Source organism: Heptranchias perlo, chromosome 7, assembly GCF_035084215.1.
Source record: "Heptranchias perlo isolate sHepPer1 chromosome 7, sHepPer1.hap1, whole genome shotgun sequence".
Classification (NCBI taxonomy): Eukaryota; Metazoa; Chordata; class Chondrichthyes; order Hexanchiformes; family Hexanchidae; genus Heptranchias; species Heptranchias perlo.
The window spans coordinates 98241143-98261672 of record NC_090331.1 but is presented as its reverse complement, the minus strand read 5'-3'; the positions used below and the strand labels follow the sequence as shown (position 1 = coordinate 98261672).

Sequence of the window (20530 nt, the reverse complement as noted above, 5' to 3'; positions counted from 1 at the left end):
CCCCATCGACCAACGAGATTCCCCTTACCCCCATCGACCAACGAGATTCCCCTTACCCCCATCGACCAACGAGATTCCCCTTACCCCCATCGACCAACGAGATTCCCCTTACCCCCATCGACCAACGAGATCCCCCTTACCCCCATCGACCGAGATTCCCCTTACCCTCATCGACCAACTAGATTCCCCTTACCCCCATCGACCGAGATTCCCCTTACCCCCATCGACCAACGAGATTCCCCTTACCCCCATCGACCGAGATTCCCCTAACCCCCATCGACCAATGAGATTCCCCTTACCCCCATCGACCGAGATTCCCCTTACCCCCATCGACCAACGAGATTCCCCTTACCCCCATCGACCAACGAGATTCCCCTTACCCCCATCGACCAACGAGATCCCCCTTACCCCCATCGACCGAGATTCCCCTTACCCCCATCGACCAACTAGATTCCCCTTACCCCCATCGACCGAGATTCCCCTTACCCCCATCGACCAACGAGATTCCCCTTACCCACATCGACCGAGATTCCCCTTACCCCCATCGACCAACGAGATTCCCCTTACCCCCATCGACCGAGATTCCCCTTACCCCCATCGACCAACTAGATTCCCCTTACCCCCATCGACCGAGATTCCCCTTGCCCCCATCGACCAATGAGATTCCCATTACCCCCATCAACCGAGATTCCCCTGACCCCCATCGACCAACGAGATTCCCCTTACCCCCATCGACCAACGAGATTCCCCTTACCCCCATCGACCAACGAGATTCCCCTTACCCCCATCGACCGAGATTCCCCTTACCCCCATCGACCGAGATTCCTCTTACCCCCATCGACCGAGATTCCCCTTGCCCCCATCGACCAACGAGATTCCCCTTACCCCCATCGACCAACGAGATTGCCCTTACCCCCATCAACCGAGATTCCCCTTACCCCCATCAACCGAGATTCCCCTTACCCCCATCAACCGAGATTCCCCTTACCCCCATCGACCAACGAGATTCCCCTTACCCCCATCGACCAACGAGATTCCCCTTACCCCCATCGACCGAGATTCCCCTTACCCCCATCGACCGAGATTCCCCTTGTCCCCATTGACCAACGAGATTCCCCTTACCCCCATCGACCAACGAGATTCCTCTTACCCCCATCGACCAACGAGATTCCCCTTACCCCCATCGACCAACGAGATTCCCCTTACCCCCATCGACCAATGAGATTCCCCTTACCCCCATCGACCGAGATTCCCCTTACCCCCATCGACCAACGAGATTCCCCTTACCCCCATCGACCAACGAGATTCCCCTTACCCCCCATCGACCAACGAGATTCCCCTTACCCCGCATCGACCAACGAGATTCCCCTTACCCCCATCGACCAACGAGATTCCCCTTACCCCCATCGACCGAGATTCCCCTTACCCCCATCGACCGAGATTCCCCTTACCCCCATCGACCAACGAGATTCCCCTTACCCCCATCGACCAACTAGATTCCCCTTACCCCCATCGACCAACTAGATTCCCCTTACCCCCATCGACCGACGAGATTCCTTTACTCTACTGTTGATCAACTAGATACTGCTTATCCTGCTGACTGTCATTTAATGTGATTTAATCAAATAGATTTTGTAATTTCCTGGCCACGTGTTTATCTCGGCTCTAATACCATTGATTACAATTCACTCTTCTGCACAATAGAATGGGTTTAAAAGGACAGCCCTGGACGACACCATTTTATTATTGTCGAGACTGAGGAACGAGGTGACGGGCCGATGGGCAAAGCACAGCTCATACCTTGAAGATAACAGGAGATAATGTAGCTCGCAGCTTGGGTAATAAAGATTGTAGTCAGAAGGGAAGACCAAGGGAGTTGAGGATCAAAATGCATTTGAACACACATAATAAGAATCATGACTGGGTTAATTCTACACACCCAAGCTCCCAGGAGAGGGGGCTCCAACACTGCAACCCAAGTTGCTTGGGAGCAAAGGAATGCAGAACTAAAGGGCTCTTATATTGCAATAGTACCAATGCTCAATCAACACTGCTCCTACTGTGAGACTTTCCTGGGTGTCCCGATTAACTACCGGTTGTAAGAGTTCCCTGGATAGCCTAGTGAAAGTTCAATGCTGCTTCAGAGTAGAGTGCTTGTGTCATAACACACGGGAGTGGCGTGCGTGTGCGCACAACATATCGACAGTTTGTGCACGAGCGCAACAGTGGTCTGTGTCTCAGAGACGACCTTACCCAGAGGCTGTCTCCACCCGAGTACAAAGGTGGGAGACTCTCTAGACCTGGGGCCAAATCAAACCCAAGGGCACCAGGTGAGCCTCATTCCAAACACACCCAAAGGTCTGAGCCTGTGAACTGGGCGACCTTTGGGCAAGGCGTAGTTAGTTTCCAAACTATACCTGAATTCCAATTAGAATCCCTTTCTGAGGTAATTTGAAGCCAGTGGACAGCATCGCCTTCAGGAATGCAGAATAAATATTTGGGCCAAAGCAAGCAACCTGCAGAGACAAAAGCAGACCAATCATTTCATTCAATGCAATATGAACTATTAAATACCCCCTACACACCTCGATATATTCAAATAAAAGGAAAATTGCTCACTGCTATTCTATTTGGCCCAGTGAGCAGCAACTCTCACCTCGGAGTCAGAATGTTGCGGGTTTGAGCCCCACTCCAGAGACCTGACCACATAATTCAGGCTGACACTCCAGTGCCAGCAAAGGGAGTGCTGCACTGTAGGAGGTGCCGTCTTTGCGATGAGGTGTTAAATCGAGGCCCCGTCTGCCCTCAGGTGGATGTGGAGGATTCCACGGCACTGTTTGAAGAAGAGCAGGGGAGTTCTCCCCGGTGTCCTGGGCCAATATTTATCCCTCAACCAACATCACTAAAAACAGATTATCTGGTCATTATCACACTGCTGTTTGTGGGACCTTGCTGTGTGCAAATTGGCCGCTGTGTTTCCGACATTACAGCAGTGACGACACTTCATAAATACTTCATTGGCTGTAAAACGCTTTGGGATGTCTGGAGGTCATGAAAGGTGCTATATAAATGCAATTAATTAATGTCCTTTCCTTTCTTCGTCTTCACCTCTCCTGACCCTAGGGCAGCAGACAGTGAACATTTGGCACAGCATGTTGGTTTTTGTAATTACTCTCAGGCTAATAAGTAAAGGGGAGTTGTCTCTATGGAGATTAATGTTATCAAAGTACTGGTACCTCTCCAGTAGATGCCATCTCACAGCGGAGAACGGGGTCTGCGTCCCTCAGTCGCGGCCAGGAAAACATGGGAGCCTGCAAAGATGCAAAATAAACTACTTAAAATGTATTGTTAAAATGCATGGATTTCCAAAGCATTTAATTAGTGTGAACTTAAAGGAGCACATGTACACAGGAGGCCAGAACCTTTCATCAGCTTAAAACCAGAACTCTGCACGCACACACGCACACACACACGCACACTTCCATATTTTAATGCAATGTCTTCAGATCTGTCAAGTCTCTCAGTTTGCTGCAAAAATGGAACCCATTTTAATTTTGTTGAGAATTAAAGGTTTGGGTGAACCCTGTGAGGTGTTTGTGCAAATCCCCTCTTTCTCCACTTTTAATCACCGCCCCCAACTCTCTCACCATGGATTATTGTCCATACCATTCCTCCTTTTATTTATTGGCCCCATAGAGGGTTGGAGCAAACTTTCCATGTCGAAGACACCATACAGCCACAAACTGTTGAATAGTTAAAACTCCTTATAATGGGGCCATAGCATGTTTATAACAGCAGGCAATCTCATACTGACATGCTAAATGTCCACACGCTAACATTCTCTCAGTGTGATTTCCCCTGGTGTGTTTAATCATTTTCATTCTGATTTTTAAATCTCACTCCTAACAGTTCACTGCTCTGTGTATTTTTAGTAGTATTAGTAATCACTATTACTCAATAAAACAATTATAATGGGACAAACCCCAGTTTATATTATCTGGTCTATATTAATGATTTTGACTTAAATGTGGGGGGCTTGATCAAGAAGTTTGCAGATGATACAAAAATTGGCCGTGTGGTTGATAGTGAGGAGGAAAGCTGTAGACTGCAGGAAGATATCAATGGACTGGTCAGGTGGGCAGAAAAGTGGCAAATGGAATTCAGTCCGGAGAAGTGTGAGGTAATGCATTTGGGGAGGGCAAACAAGGCAAGGGAATACACAATAAATGGGAGGATACTGAGAGGTGTAGAGGAAGTGAGGGACCTTGGAGTGCATGTCCACAGATCCCTGAAGGTAGCAGGACGGGAAGATAAGGTGGTTAAAAAGGCATATGGAATACCTTCCTTTATTAGCCGAGGCATAGAATATAAGAGCAGTGAGGTTATGCTGGAACTGTATAAAACACTGGTTAGGCCACAGCTTGAGTACTGTTTACAGTTCTGGTCACCACATTACAGGAAAGATGTGATTGTACTAGAGAGGGTACAGAGGAGATTTACGATGATGTTCCCAGGACTGGAGAATTTTAGCTATGAGGAAAGTTTGGATAGGCTGGGGTTGTTTTCTTTGGAACAGAGGAGGCTGAGGGGAGATTTAATTGAGGTGTACAAAATTATGAGGGGCCTAGACAGAGTGGATAGGAAGGACCTATTTCCCTTAGCAGAGAGGTTAGTGACCAGGGGACATAGATTTAAAGTAATTAGAAGATTTAGAGGGGAGCTGAGGAGAATGTTTTCACCCAGAGGGTGGTGGGGGGTCTGGAACTCGCTGCCTGAGAGGGTGGGAGAGGCAGAAACCCTCAACTCATTTAAAAAGTACCTGGATGTGCACCTGAAGTGCCGTAACCCACAGGGCTACGGACCAAGTGCTGGAAAGTGGGAATAAATTGGAGAGATCTTCTTCGACCGGCATGGACTCGATGGGCCGAATGGCATCCTTCTGTGCTGTAACTCTCCATGATTATGGGGTTTTAGTGCTAAGTCACCGACATTGCAATCGGTTTTGTAACGACTGATGCTAAAGCAATGATATCTTCAATTTGAAACCCACTTCTTTACATGTTAATCCAGCAACACAGTGAACCAGTTTACAGGACGAAATTGAGGCAGTCTTCAGAACCGCGAGCGTCCATCGTCACAAGACACCGAGAACGCCCGTCCGATCGCAGTGTGGGACACTGAGAGAACGCCCGTCCGATCGCAGTGTGGGACACTGAGAGAACGCCCGTACGATCGCAGTGTGGGACACTGAGAGAACGCCCGTCCGATCGCAGTGTGGGACACTGAGAGAACGCCCGTCCGATCGCAGGGTGGGACACTGAGAGAACGCCCGTCCGATCGCAGCGTGGGACACTGAGAGAACGCCCGTCCGATCGCAGCGTGGGACACTGAGAGAACGCCCGTCCGATCGCAGTGTGGGACACTGAGAGAACGCCCGTCCGATCGCAGCGTGGGACACTGAGAGAACGCCCGTCCGATTGCAGCGTGGGACACAGAGAGAACGCCCGTCCGATCGCAGCGTGGGACACTGAGAGAACGCCCGTACGATCGCAGCGTGGGACACTGAGAGAACGCCCGTACGATCGCAGCGTGGGACACTGAGAGAACGCCCGTACGATCGCAGCGTGGGACACTGAGAGAACGCCCGTACGATCGCAGCGTGGGACACTGAGAGAACGCCCGTCCGATCGCAGCGTGGGACACTGAGAGAACGCCCGTCCGATCGCAGCGTGGGACACTGAGAGAACGCCCGTCCGATCGCAGCGTGGGACACTGAGAGAACGCCCGTCCGATCGCAGCGTGGGACACTGAGAGAACGCCCGTCCGATCGCAGCGTGGGACACTGAGAGAACGCCCGTCCGATCGCAGTGTGGGACACTGAGAGAACGCCCGTCCGATCGCAGTGTGGGACAGAGAGAGAACGCCCGTCCGATCGCAGTGTGGGACACTGAGAGAACGCCCGTCCGATCGCAGTGTGGGACACTGAGAGAACGCCCGTCCGATCGCAGTGTGGGACACTGAGAGAACGCCCGTCCGATCGCAGGGTGGGACACTGAGAGAACGCCCGTCCGATCGCAGCGTGGGACACTGAGAGAACGCCCGTCCGATCACACTGTGGGACAGAGAGAGAACGCCCGTCCGATCGCAGTGTGGGACACTGAGAGAACGCCCGTCCGATCACACTGTGGGACAGAGAGAACGCCCGTCCGATCGCAGCGTGGGACACTGAGAGAACGCCCGTCCGATCGCAGCGTGGGACACTGAGAGAACGCCCGTCCGATCACACTGTGGGACAGAGAGAACGCCCGTCCGATCGCAGCGTGGGACACTGAGAGAACGCCCGTCCGATCGCAGCGTGGGACACTGAGAGAACGCCCGTCCGATCGCAGCGTGGGACACTGAGAGAACGCCCGTCCGATCGCAGCGTGGGACACTGAGAGAACGCCCGTCCGATCGCAGCGTGGGACACTGAGAGAACGCCCGTCCGATCGCAGCGTGGGACACTGAGAGAACGCCCGTCCGATCGCAGCGTGGGACACTGAGAGAACGCCCGTCCGATCGCAGCGTGGGACACTGAGAGAACGCCCGTCCGATCGCAGCGTGGGACACTGAGAGAACGCCCGTCCGATCGCAGCGTGGGACACTGTGAGAACGCCCGTCCGATCGCAGAGTGGGACACAGAGAGAACGCCCGTACGATCGCAGCGTGGGACACTGTGAGAACGCCCGTCCGATCGCAGCGTGGGACACTGAGAGAACGCCCGTACGATCGCAGAGTGGGACACTGAGAGAACGCCCGTCCGATCGCAGCGTGGGACACTGAGAGAACGCCCGTCCGATCGCAGCGTGGGACACTGAGAGAACGCCCGTCCGATCGCAGCGTGGGACACTGAGAGAGAACGCCCGTCCGATCGCAGTGTGGGACACTGAGAGAACGCCCGTCCGATCGCAGTGTGGGACACTGAGAGAACGCCCGTCCGATCGCAGTGTAAGACACTGAGAGAACGCCCGTCCGATCGCAGTGTAGGACACTGAGAGAGAACGCCCGTCCGATCGCAGTGTGGGACACTGAGAGAACGCCCGTCCGATCGCAGTGTGGGACACTGAGAGAACGCCCGTCCGATCGCAGTGTGGGACAGAGAGAGAACGCCCGTCCGATCGCAGTGTGGGACACTGTGAGAACGCCCGTCCGATCACACTGTGGGACAGAGAGAGAACGCCCGTCCGATCGCAGTGTAGGACACTGAGAGAACGCCCGTCCGATCACACTGTGGGACAGAGAGAGAACGCCCGTCCGATCGCAGTGTAGGACACTGAGAGAACGCCCGTCCGATCACACTGTGGGACAGAGAGAGAACGCCCGTCCGATCGCAGTGTAGGACACTGAGAGAACGCACGTCCGATCGCAGTGTAGGACACTGAGAGAACGCCCGTCCGATCACACTGTGGGACAGAGAGAGAACGCCCGTCCGATCGCAGCGTGGGACACTGTGAGAACGCCCGTCCGATCGCAGCGTGGGACACTGAGAGAACGCCCGTCCGATCGCAGCGTGGGACACTGTGAGAACGCCCGATCGCAGTGTAAGACACTGAGAGAACGCCCGTCCGATCGCAGTGTGGGACAGAGAGAGAACGCCCGTCCGATCGCAGTGTGGGACACTGAGAGAACGCCCGTCCGATCGCAGTGTGGGACAGAGAGAGAACGCCCGTCCGATCGCAGTGTGGGACAGAGAGAGAACGCCCGTCCGATCGCAGTGTGGGACAGAGAGAGAACGCCCGTCCGATCGCAGTGTGGGACAGAGAGAGAACGCCCGTCCGATCGCAGTGTGGGACAGAGAGAGAACGCCCGTCCGATCGCAGTGTGGGACACTGAGAGAACGCCCGTCCGATCGCAGTGTGGGACACTGAGAGAACGCCCGTCCGATCGCAGTGTGGGACACTGAGAGAACGCCCGTCCGATCGCAGTGTGGGACACTGAGAGAACGCCCGTCCGATCGCAGTGTGGGACACTGAGAGAACGCCCGTCCGATCGCAGTGTGGGACACTGAGAGAACGCCCGTCCGATCGCAGTGTGGGACTGAGAGAGAACGCCCGTCCGATCGCAGTGTAAGACACTGTTCGGCACTGCTCCAGCCACTTTGATGGCAGTGTGTACTAGGGTCTTATTCTCCCAGTTTTCTCCCCCGCCTCTCCTGAAGGCAATGACTCTTGCAGGAGAATGGTTCCATTCGTGCCCGCAGTGCTCCACCACCTTGCTGAAGTGGTATATTCTTCATGCAAGCCAATACGATCTGTGCGGACAGACTATTCCACTGCAGTGGGCATCACAGCTGGACCCAATCCTGTCCTCATCCAAAATTCACACACCTGCTTCATCAAGGATCACAAGGGCTGGAACCCTGGGTAAACCTGGCCCTGGGGCAAATTGTAAAACCCAACAGCCAATTTGAGTACATCCCCATTACCCCACTCTCTGTCTCCTCCCCCCTAACCAATTCCCTACCCATGTCAATAGCCTCCGATTCCATGCACTCTCATCTTTGTAAACAGTCTGTTATGTGAAACTTTATCGAATGTCTTCTGGAAGTCCATATGTGACACTTTGAAGCGTACTGGGTGGTACCAGATGGAGGGTTTTCTGCTGTATACAGTATGTGCAGATCGATGGGTGGATGAAACACTTCAGCAGGCATTGCCCATACCGGTATATCGACCTCGGTTACTGGCACAACACAGACCAACACTCTGGGTATTTCAGCAACCCCACTGTCACATTCAGTAAAAAAATATACACTTTCCACTTTAAGGTAAAGCCAATGATTTATACATTGAATATCAATATTGTATTGTTCTGGTCTCACTACTCGGGTGTTTCAATCTTTGTCATAACCTCTTCCAAACAGCTATTTTAAATCAATATATTTCGGAATACAACATTTCAGTCCACAGCCTGTTGAATCGTGGGCTTATCCTGTTAGGTACTTACTTTTCCCTTATTGACTTGTGCTGTAATAAAGAGAATAAATGCAGAAAACAGGCAGTGAAAGGTTACTGGTGAAATTATAATCTTCAGTACAGTGGAGCAGACCCCACCCCTCAGGACCAGCCTCAGGACCAGCCCCGGGGCCAGGCATTTACTTTGTTTCATCTCCCTGTTGTGATCAGGTTTCTCAATCTTCGTTTATTTCTCCATCAGTGGATTACATCTCCACACACTTACTCTATGAATACATCATCAGTCTGTACACAATCTGTACACAACAGTTTCCCCATTAAAGGATACTGGAAACTCGGCTCAGCTCAGTCTGTACCTTAAACAGACACACTTACAACCGTTCCACTCGCTCAGGGTGGACACCTGCCCATATCAACACCCGACATTAGCACACAGACGCAAATCAGACTTCACTGTCCTGGAGCACTCTCTCACAACAGGTGGGCAATTTTCGTGTATCCCCCTCCCCCCATTCTCTCTCCTGTATCCCCCTCTCACCCCTCCCCCCATTCTCCCTCCTGTATCCCCCCTCCCCCCATTCTCACTCCTGTATCCCCCCTCCCCCCATTCTCCCTCCTGTATCCCCCTCTCCCCCCATTCTCCCTCCTGTATCCCCCTCTCCCCCCATTCTCCCTCCTGTATCCCCCCATTCTCCCTCCTGTATCCCCCTCTTCTCCCTCCTGTATCCCCCTCTCCCCCCATTCTCTCCCCTGTATCCCCCTCTCCCCCCATTCTCTCCCCTGTATCCCCCTCTCCCCCCATTCTCCCTCCTGTATCCCCCTCTTCTCCCTCCTGTATCCCCCTCTCCCCCCATTCTCTCCCCTGTATCCCCCTCTCCCCCCATTCTCCCTCCCGTATCCCCCTCTCCCCCCATTCTCCCTCCCGTATCCCCCCTCCCCCCATTCTCCCTCCCGTATCCCCCTCAACCCCCATTCTCCCTCCTGTATCCCCCTCAACCCCCATTCTCCCTCCTGCATCCCCCTCAACCCCCATTCTCCCTCCTGTATCCCCCTCAACCCCGATTCTCACTAATTCCCTCTCCTGTAACCCCCTCTCCCCATTCTCACTAATTCTCTCTCCTGTAACCCCCTCTCCTCATTCTCAATGGTGTATCCCCCTCTCCCCCCATTCTCATTAATTCTCTCTGCTGTATCCCCTTCTTCCCCATTCGCTCTGCTGTATCCCCGTCTCTCCCCATTCTCACCAATTCTCTCTCGTATCCCCCCTCTCCCCCTTTTCTCACTAATTCTCTCTCCTGTATCCCTCTCTCTTCAGTATCCCCCTCTCCCCCCATTCTCTCTGCCGTATCCCCCTCTCCCCCCATTCTCACTAATTCTCTCTGCCGTATCCCCCTCTCCCCCCATTCTCTCTGCCGTATCCCCCTCTCCCCCCATTCTCTCCCCTGTATCCCCCTCTCCCCCCATTCTCTCCCCTGTATCCCCCTCTCCCCCCATTCTCTCTGCCGTATCCCCCTCTCCCCCCATTCTCTCCCCTGTATCCCCCTCTCCCCCCATTCTCTCCCCTGTATCCCCCTCTCCCCCCATTCTCTCTGCCGTATCCCCCTCTCCCCCCATTCTCTCTGCCGTATCCCCCTCTCCCCCCATTCTCTCTGCCGTATCCCCCTCTCCCCCCATTCTCTCTCCCCTGTATCCCCCTCTCCCCCCATTCTCTCTGCCGTATCCCACTCTCCCCCCATTCTCTCTGCTGTATCCCCCTCTCCCCCCATTCTCTCTGCCGTATCCCACTCTCCCCCCATTCTCTCTGCCGTATCCCCCTCTCCCCCCATTCTCACTAATTCTCTCTGCTGTATCCCCCTCTCCCCCCATTCTCTCTGCCGTATCCCACTCTCCCCCCATTCTCTCTGCTGTATCCCCCTCTCCCCCCATTCTCTCTGCTGTATCCCACTCTCCCCCCATTCTCTCTGCCGTATCCCCCTCTCCCCCCATTCTCACTAATTCTCTCTGCCGTATCCCCCTCTCCCCCCATTCTCACTAATTCTCTCTGCTGTATCCCCCTCTCCCCCCATTCTCTCTGCTGTATCCCACTCTCCCCCCATTCTCTCTGCTGTATCCCCCTCTCCCCCCATTCTCTCTGCTGTATCCCCCTCTCCCCCCATTCTCTCTGCTGTATCCCACTCTCCCCCCATTCTCTCTGCTGTATCCCACTCTCCCCCCATTCTCTCTGCTGTATCCCACTCTCCCCCCATTCTCTCCCCTGTATCCCCCTCTCCCCCCATTCTCACTGACTGCACTGGTTGTCCAGGAGACTGAAGCCCATTGACTTGACGAGGCCGGTATCAATTCAATTATAAGCACAAAGAACTACTTCAGAGTTCAAGTGGGGAAAAATCAGCCCGAGATCCCCCTCTTGGATCATCTTTCTGAAGAGTACACACCGGGGGATTCTGGCTATGGTTTCAGTGTGAATATCAGCGGGTTATAGAATTAGTACTAGTTCCAGGTAGGGTATCGGGAGGTTACACCTATTACTACCAGTTATATATAGTCTATCAGTGAGTTATTGTATTACTATTGGTTATGAGCAGAATCTCAGTGTTATCACTTTACTTTGAGTTATCAGTGCAATTTCAGTGAGTTACCATTAGTTACTGGTGGAATCAAAGTTCCTCCCACCTGTGGTATCCCCCCTGAGATCTCTCCCCCACCCTCAGTCTCCCCTCTCCCCTCCCTCGGGGGGCCTCCTGGTTCTCGGAACTTCTCACAAAGCTGCCGAAAACCACAAGCAAAAATACTCAATGACAGGGGACCCGACCTTTATACGATGAACACAGTAACACTTGCAGAGGTCACGTGGTCACGCGGTCACACCTCCAGAAATGCCTTTAACCAGACTCGGCAAACTCAGCGGGTGCTAAAATAGAGTGTTCAAAAAAAATCAAAAATATTCCTATTGTGCTTAGATTTTTCTTTTATCCTGTAATAATTTTCCACAACATGAATGTAGTTTAATCACCATTACATCCTCCATCACCAACCCGCCGACAAAAATTAAAATGTAAAATGGTGTCCAATCCCCAGGTGCGGTGTCACTCCTGCTGCCCTCTGACAGGCAGCGTTGCATTTTCAATCTGGCCGGAGCTTCATTCCTGCTACTCACAGCCCAAGGTCTGTCTGTATTCACAAACAACATACAGGACAGTGGGAGTCTCACTGTTATACCAAGCACTCCCGCCTGAGCTGCAATGACAACAACTCAACAACACTGTCCACAAACAGTAAGGTGCACTTTCAATAAATGCATGTAGAGGTGATGGCCTCGACACAGCCACACAGACAGGAGGGTCTGTTTCAATCCACCCTCTGTACTCAGTCTGCTGATCCCAGCCAGGGGTGTAACAATTGGCCTGATCTCCCTTGGGGAAAGGTCAGGCCGGGTTCCTGCTCCAGAATAGTATTGAGTAACCCCCGAGGGAAGGTGCATGTGTGTGGACATTAGACGAGGCCAGGTGGACATGGCCATATGGGGGAATCGCCCCCCCCCACTGCCCGACACTCACTGCCTAGGGTCACGTATGCAGAATGAGCACTCGGGCAGGACACTGGCGCTCCCAGGCCCGCAGCACTGAGCCCAAAATAAGTGACGGTGCCTCCAGAAAAGGAGGAGCAACTTGAAAATATTACAAAGTAGCAAATAACCCAGCATCGGAATAAAACTCAGGAATCCCCTCCCACCAATTACAGGCCTGTTATACACACACCTGATACACTGAGACTTCCTAATGGCACAATTTCCACAGGAATCAGAAGCCTTCGAACATGAGCCAGGTTAACAAAGCAGCAAATTTGTAGATAGGTAGAGTGTAGTGTTGGATGCTCCACTGGAACCCCTTGGACTGTATTAGTGTGATTACCTCCCTCGTACTCAGTCCGTTAGAGATTACTAACAGTACCTTGGACTGTATTAGTGTGATTACCTCCCTCGTACTCAGTCCGTTAGAGATTACTAACAGTACCTTGGACTGTATTAGTGTGATTACCTCCCTCGTACTCAGTCCGTTAGAGAGATTACTAACAGTACCTTGGACTGTATTAGTGTGATTACCTCCCTCGTACTCAGTCCGTTAGAGAGATTACTAACAGTACCTTGGACTGTATTAGTGTGATTACCTCCCTCGTACTCAGTCCGTTAGAGAGATTACTAACAGTACCTTGGACTGTATTAGTGTGATTACCTCCCTCGTACTCAGTCCGTTAGAGAGATTACTAACAGTACCTTGGACTGTATTAGTGTGATTACCTCCCTCGTACTCAGTCCGTTAGAGAGATTACTAACAGTACCTTGGACTGTATTAGTGTGATTACCTCCCTCGTACTCAGTCCGTTAGAGAGATTACTAACAGTACCTTGGACTGTATTAGTGTGATTACCTCCCTCGTACTCAGTCCGTTAGAGAGATTACTAACAGTACCTTGGACTGTATTAGTGTGATTACCTCCCTCGTACTCAGTCCGTTAGAGATTACTAACAGTACCTTGGACTGTATTAGTGTGATTACCTCCCTCGTAATCAGTCCGTTAGAGATTACTAACAGTACCTTGGACTGTATTAGTGTGATTACCTCCCTCGTACTCAGTCCGTTAGAGATTACTAACAGTACCTTGGACTGTATTAGTGTGATTACCTCCCTCGTACTCAGTCCGTTAGAGATTACTAACAGTACCTTGGACTGTATTAGTGTGGTTACCTCCCTCGTAATCAGTCCGTTAGAGATTACTAACAGTACCTTGGACTGTATTAGTGTGATTACCTCCCTCGTACTCAGTCCGTTAGAGATTACTAACAGTACCTTGGACTGTATTAGTGTGATTACCTCCCTCGTAATCAGTCCGTTAGAGATTACTAACAGTACCTTGGACTGTATTAGTGTGATTACCTCCCTCGTACTCAGTCCGTTAGAGATTACTAACAGTACCTTGGACTGTATTAGTGTGATTACCTCCCTCGTACTCAGTCCGTTAGAGATTACTAACAGTACCTTGGACTGTATTAGTGTGATTACCTCCCTCGTACTCAGTCCGTTAGAGAGATTACTAACAGTACCTTGGACTGTATTAGTGTGATTACCTCCCTCGTACTCAGTCCGTTAGAGAGATTACTAACAGTACCTTGGACTGTATTAGTGTGATTACCTCCCTCGTACTCAGTCCGTTAGAGAGATTACTAACAGTACCTTGGACTGTATTAGTGTGATTACCTCCCTCGTACTCAGTCCGTTAGAGAGATTACTAACAGTACCTTGGACTGTATTAGTGTGATTACCTCCCTCGTACTCAGTCCGTTAGAGAGATTACTAACAGTACCTTGGACTGTATTAGTGTGATTACCTCCCTCGTACTCAGTCCGTTAGAGAGATTACTAACAGTACCTTGGACTGTATTAGTGTGATTACCTCCCTCGTACTCAGTCCGTTAGAGAGATTACTAACAGTACCTTGGACTGTATTAGTGTGATTACCTCCCTCGTACTCAGTCCGTTAGAGATTACTAACAGTACCTTGGACTGTATTAGTGTGATTACCTCCCTCGTAATCAGTCCGTTAGAGATTACTAACAGTACCTTGGACTGTATTAGTGTGATTACCTCCCTCGTACTCAGTCCGTTAGAGATTACTAACAGTACCTTGGACTGTATTAGTGTGATTACCTCCCTCGTACTCAGTCCGTTAGAGATTACTAACAGTACCTTGGACTGTATTAGTGTGGTTACCTCCCTCGTAATCAGTCCGTTAGAGATTACTAACAGTACCTTGGACTGTATTAGTGTGATTACCTCCCTCGTACTCAGTCCGTTAGAGATTACTAACAGTACCTTGGACTGTATTAGTGTGATTACCTCCCTCGTAATCAGTCCGTTAGAGATTACTAACAGTACCTTGGACTGTATTAGTGTGATTACCTCCCTCGTACTCAGTCCGTTAGAGATTACTAACAGTACCTTGGACTGTATTAGTGTGATTACCTCCCTCGTACTCAGTCCGTTAGAGATTACTAACAGTACCTTGGACTGTATTAGTGTGATTACCTCCCTCGTACTCAGTCCATTACAGAGATTACTAACAGTACCTTGGACTGTATTAGTGTGATTACCTCCCTCGTACTCAGTCCGTTAGAGATTACTAACAGTACCTTGATGCCCACATATTCTGTAGGTATGATGGGGTTTTCTAGCGATGGCAGAAGTGACTCATCCAAGCTCTCTCCAGTCATCACTCGCGTGGCCACATTGATAAGATCAACTCCAATGGTCTTTGAGACAAAGGGGCAGGATCTGGATGCCCTGAGGTTACATTCTATCACCTGGAGAAAGAAACAGGGAGAAAGAGTTAATGGTTGGTCATAACTGAGTGATTCAACAGCACAATGACCACATGGCTGGCAATCCTGCAGGGACAGATACTGAGTAATGGCAAAACATTTCAAATGGGCTTCCAGGTAGACTGGAGCAGACAAAAAGCACGGACGCATTTGAGAGATAGACTGAGGCTGCGATTCAAGGGGTTATATGTTTTCTTGGATGAACTAAAATGGGCTGAACGCATTCCTCTTCTGGCTGATAATCAGAGGATGAGGAGATGTAAATATTGAATTCATAATTATAAGGAAATCTCAGTGTTCCGCAAGTAACTCACAAATCTCCTCTCTCCGACTCTCTTGTGATAAATATCATCCAACCAGGAGGGTTTATTTGTTTCAAGTCCATTACCTTGTCTAGGACTTTGTTCTCTTTTATGTCAGAGTCATGAATTGTACTTGTTGAGGACATGTTCTAGTAAATATTGGAGCAAGTCGGTCAGCACAGTAACTGCTTTATGCTTACCCTTGGTTAGCAACAGGATAGGCCAGTACACAAGGTGCTACAAGAGCAGCGTGTGCAATTAAGCGATTTTAAAACCATTTCAAGTCCAAACTACTGTCAAATCACTGGCACATGGGCCGGGTGTGCATCGTTAGCTGGGCTGGTCTGTGCCTCAAATGGTTTATATGGAAAATCCACAGAGACAGTTACAAGTACCCTCAATGGCTATACACTGATGGTGTGATGTAGGACACACGTCTGGTACTCCTGTTGCCACTAACAGCTGCCCATGTAAAGGAGGTGAACTCTGACCTGCAATAACCCATGGAAACAACTTGCCATCCATCCCATCAGCCCAGGAGCCCAAATAGGAACTTGTGGGACGGAGGAAAAGAAAGAAAAAAGGGCAGTAGTAGGTTGTGGATCAATACATGATCTCTGATCTCCGACCTCCGACCCTGCTCCAACACCCGACCTCCGCCCCCCTGGGACCCTCCAACCCTGCTCCGACCCCCCCCCGGGACCCTCCGACCCTGCTCCGACCCCCTGGGACCCTCCAACCCTGCTCCGACCCCCTGGGACCCTCCAACCCTGCTCCGACCCCCCCCCAGGACCCTCCGACCCTGCTCCGACCCCCCGGGACCCTCCAACCCTGCTCCGACCCCCCCCCGGGACCCTACCACCCGAGCTCCGACCCCCCGGGACCCTACCACCCGAGCTCCGACCCCCCGGGACCCTACCACCCGAGCTCCGACCCCCTGGGACCCTCCAACCCTGCTCCGACCCCCCCCGGGACCCTCCGACCCTGCTCCGACCCCCCCCCCGGGACCCTCCGACCCTGCTCCGACCCCCCGGGACCCTACCACCCGAGCTCCGACCCCCCGGGACTCTATCAGTGCTCAATTCTCCTGCATTTGGCCAAGTCAGCTGTGCTATTCTGCTGTCCTACAACCAGTATAAATACTCCTATACAGGGCGTTTAATCCTAAGTAGTTAGGGACGAAGCAAAGTTTTATCCTTCCATTTATTTTGAGGATTTTTTCTGCTCACTAGTGTTACAGATTTTCAAACTGGAGCCTGGGCAGTTGTCGAGGGGATCAGCCCGATTGGGGGCGGGGATGTCTTAGCAATGTCTCTGGAGCTCTGATAAATATTTCCTGCCCATGACTCTCAAACACTATTACTGCTGCTGCATTCCAATAAAATACATTATCTGCCTCGACAGCACTAGTTCCCTTTGGGCATCTGACAGTTTCTTCTGAGACAACTTGGCTCAGTTGGTCGCACCGTCACCAGAAAATCGTGGACCTAGACTGACACGCCCATGTACTACTGAGGGATTGGTGCATTGTCAAGTCCTGGCTGCCTCTTCAAGTGGATATAAAAGATCCCATGGCAATATTCAAAGAAAAGCAGGGGTGTGCTCCCGGAGTCCTGGCCAATATTTATCCCTCACCACACATCACTAAAACAGATCATCTAGTCATTTACGTCAGTGCTATTTGTGGGATCTTGCTGTGCACAAATTGGCTGCAATATACCCGCAAAACAGTAACTGCACTTCAAAAGCACATTGGCTGTGAAGGGCTTTGGGATGTCAAGAGGACATGAAAGGTGCTATATAAATGCAATCAATTCTTCCTTTAATTTAGGGCAGGGAGTTTCTGGAATTGTGACTATTTGCAGGGGATCCCTGGGAATGTCTCAATATTGGCATATGGGGGCCCCAGGAGCACAGCGCCCGCCCCGGGAGCACAGCGCCCGCCCCGGGAGCGCAGTGCCCGCAGTGCCGGCCCCGGGAGCGCAGTATTTGCAGGAGAAAAGTTTGTAAACCACAGCATTAGGGTGAATGATGTCGTGGCTGTAAATCAATCCACTGTATAAAACTCAATAGAAAGTGTGATTAAATGCCCCTGTCTCAGGGTGACCAGCACTTTATTAAATGCCCCTTGTCTCAGGGTGACCAGCACCCTGTATCACCTCTTTGTATCTTGAAACCGATTCAATCCAGTCACCCAAAGGCAGTTTGCCACTCTTGCATTTTTATTGTTAGATTCACCAAACAAATCCCCTTCCTGACGACTGGTCACAGATCGATGGAATCCATGTCTCCCCATCCTGCCCGTCGGTCCCTAATGTGAGATGTTTGATTTATACACACCCTGGTCTGTTTGGTTAATCAGGGACACCCGTGACCACTTATGTGGGGTCCACCATCCAATCCCCACTCCCCACCGCCCTATGAGATCGAGAGTGGATGTACACCATCACCAAAGGGAAACGTACTTTTTCTGAATGTATCGATATCTTCTTAAACTAAAGTGCTTTAGAGTTATACAGCACGGATAGAGGCCCTTCGGCCCATCGTGTCTGCACACACTAAGAGTTGTGTAAACTAACAGCACTGCATTGCTCTGCTAACCACTCTTATCATTGTCCCATCACTCGTGATCTGAAGCATTTCAGAGACTGATGGCTGTGATTATTACAGCCTTTGCATTAACCTGTTCCTTTATCACTTGCATAAAGTCAACAAACAGAAGAACCAGTAGAAGCTAGGTTTGGAAAACTCAAGCACAGTCGGGATGTGAAACTTAGTGTCTCAGATCAGTAAACATTGAAACAACATGTCTGAAAATAGAAGGATATGCTGATAGGGTGAGATGAAGAGAGGAGGGAGGAGGCTCGTGTGGAACATAAACACCGGCATAGACCAGTTGGCCTATTTCTGTGTTGTTAATTCTATGTAATTCTACATAACACACTGAGGCTGTTCAGCATGCCCTGGAACCCAGTTGGAGCAGTGACCTTAAGACAACCTTTACAACCCGATTTCAAACCCAGCCCGGGCCGACAGAACGAAAGTCTCAGTCTGTAAGGATCTCATGTGAAATGAGTTTGGGACGGTCTCAGTCCAGTGGCCATGAGCCTGAATAGGAAATCTCACTCAGAGGTCACGGGGAGAGTGGTTCAGGAAAAATGTCTGCAGTAACAGGACCTCTTCTGAAACTGGGATGAGCACATTGTTGAGATGGAAAGTGTTCCGTTCCCAGGACAGTAAATAGAAGTCCTTGTGTGTAGACATGGTATATTTGGACGTTCAATAGGTTAGTATAGAAGATAGAGTGCTGTGGGATTGGAGGGTGGACCCTAGCTTGGTTGGGGATTAATTGTATTCCCCGACACAGAGGGGTGATTATTAACGGGAGTGACTCCTCAGAGAGACCGGTTACTCGCTGAATCCTGGGCGACTGGTTTTAGGGCCATTACTCCTCACAATCTGCATCAACAATCTGAATAAAGATACCCTCGCAATTCAGGTACGACACGGGGAACTGTGCTGGTGTCAGAACCTTGGAGGAGAAAATACAATTACAATCTGATCCCGATGCGATGGGGGAATGAATGGGCCCGTGTCTGGCAGATGACATTTAATGCAGATAAATGTAATGTTATGCATGTGGGGGAAGCTAATGTCAAGCATGTGTATACCATTATAGGCTGTGAACTGAAGGCTGTCGAGAGGGAGGGAGACCTGGGTTATAGTCCGTGGGTCTCTAAAGTTCCACGAGCAGTGTCGAGAGGCAAAAGCAAATAAAGTATTAGGATGTGTTGCTAGGATGATATAAAATAAAGGCAGCCATAGTGTCCTAGTACAAGACCTTGGTTAGGCCTCATCTATAATACTGTGTCCAGTTCTGGTCCCGTCACATGATGGGTGACAGAGACCCTGGACAAGGCTCAGAGGAGGACCACAAAATTAATACACAGCTTGCCTGGATGAGTGCAGCTCCAACAACACTCAAGAAGCTCGACCACCCTAAACATTCACTCCCTTCACCACTGGCACACTGTGGCTGCAGTGTGTACCATCCACAGGATGCACTGCAGCAACTCGCCAAGGCTTCTTCGACAGCACCTCCCAAACCCGCGACCTCTACCACCTAGAAGGACAAGAGCAGCAGGCACATGGGAACAACACCACCTGCACGTTCCCCTCCAAGTCACACACCATCCCGACTTGGAAATATATCGCCGTTCCTTCATCGTCGCTGGGTCAAAATCCTGGAACTCCCTTCCTAACAACACTGTGGGAGAACCTTCACCACACGGACTGCAGCGGTTCAAGAAGGCGGCTCACCACCACCTTCTCAAGGGCAATTAGGGATGGGCAATAAATGCCGGCCTCGCCAGCGACGCCCACATCCCATGAACGAATAAAAAAAGCCCTTAGTTACCACGATGGGCTCTAAAAAAGCATAGACTTCGGGAAGACTTGACTGTAGTAATTAATACGATGAAAGGACTAGGCTGTGTGCATGTTCCTCTGGTTTACAATCCCTTTAAATAACAGTGCGACACATTTTAAGCATAAAGCACAGCAGGTTACTTACCATGACATCATTTCCTTTCACGAGAAACTGTACATTAAAAGGGCCAGAAATCTCGAATGCTCTGGATATCTTCCTGGTTGCCATCTTTACCTAAAGCAGAAAGAATACAAAGTGTGATTAACAAGCCCGTGAGATTTCCCGGGTGATTAATGAGCCCTTGAGATTTCCCGGGTGATTAAGGAGTCTGAGAGATTTCCCGGGTGATTAAGGAGATAATAGGGCGGATGGCCAAATGCTTGGACAAAGAGGGACAGTAAATAGTGTCGATGGGAGCAGGAAGTTGCAAAGGGCCATTGAGAGATTCAGTGAGTGGGTGAAACTGGGGCA

The 20530-nt window shown here is 50.9% G+C and overlaps 1 protein-coding gene across 1 annotated transcript in view; it reads right to left on the bottom strand.

The window, feature by feature from the left end:
- cps1 (carbamoyl-phosphate synthase 1, mitochondrial) overlaps nucleotides 1-20530 on the bottom strand; it is a 345020-nt gene that overhangs the window by 28807 nt on the left and 295683 nt on the right. The window contains exons 28-31 of the mRNA XM_067988237.1: nucleotides 20204-20293; nucleotides 15140-15310; nucleotides 3237-3311; nucleotides 2418-2516 (exon numbers count right to left, since the gene is read on the bottom strand). Of these exons, the coding sequence (XP_067844338.1) occupies nucleotides 2418-2516; nucleotides 3237-3311; nucleotides 15140-15310; nucleotides 20204-20293 (435 nt within the window). The remainder of the gene's footprint in view (nucleotides 1-2417; nucleotides 2517-3236; nucleotides 3312-15139; nucleotides 15311-20203; nucleotides 20294-20530) is intronic.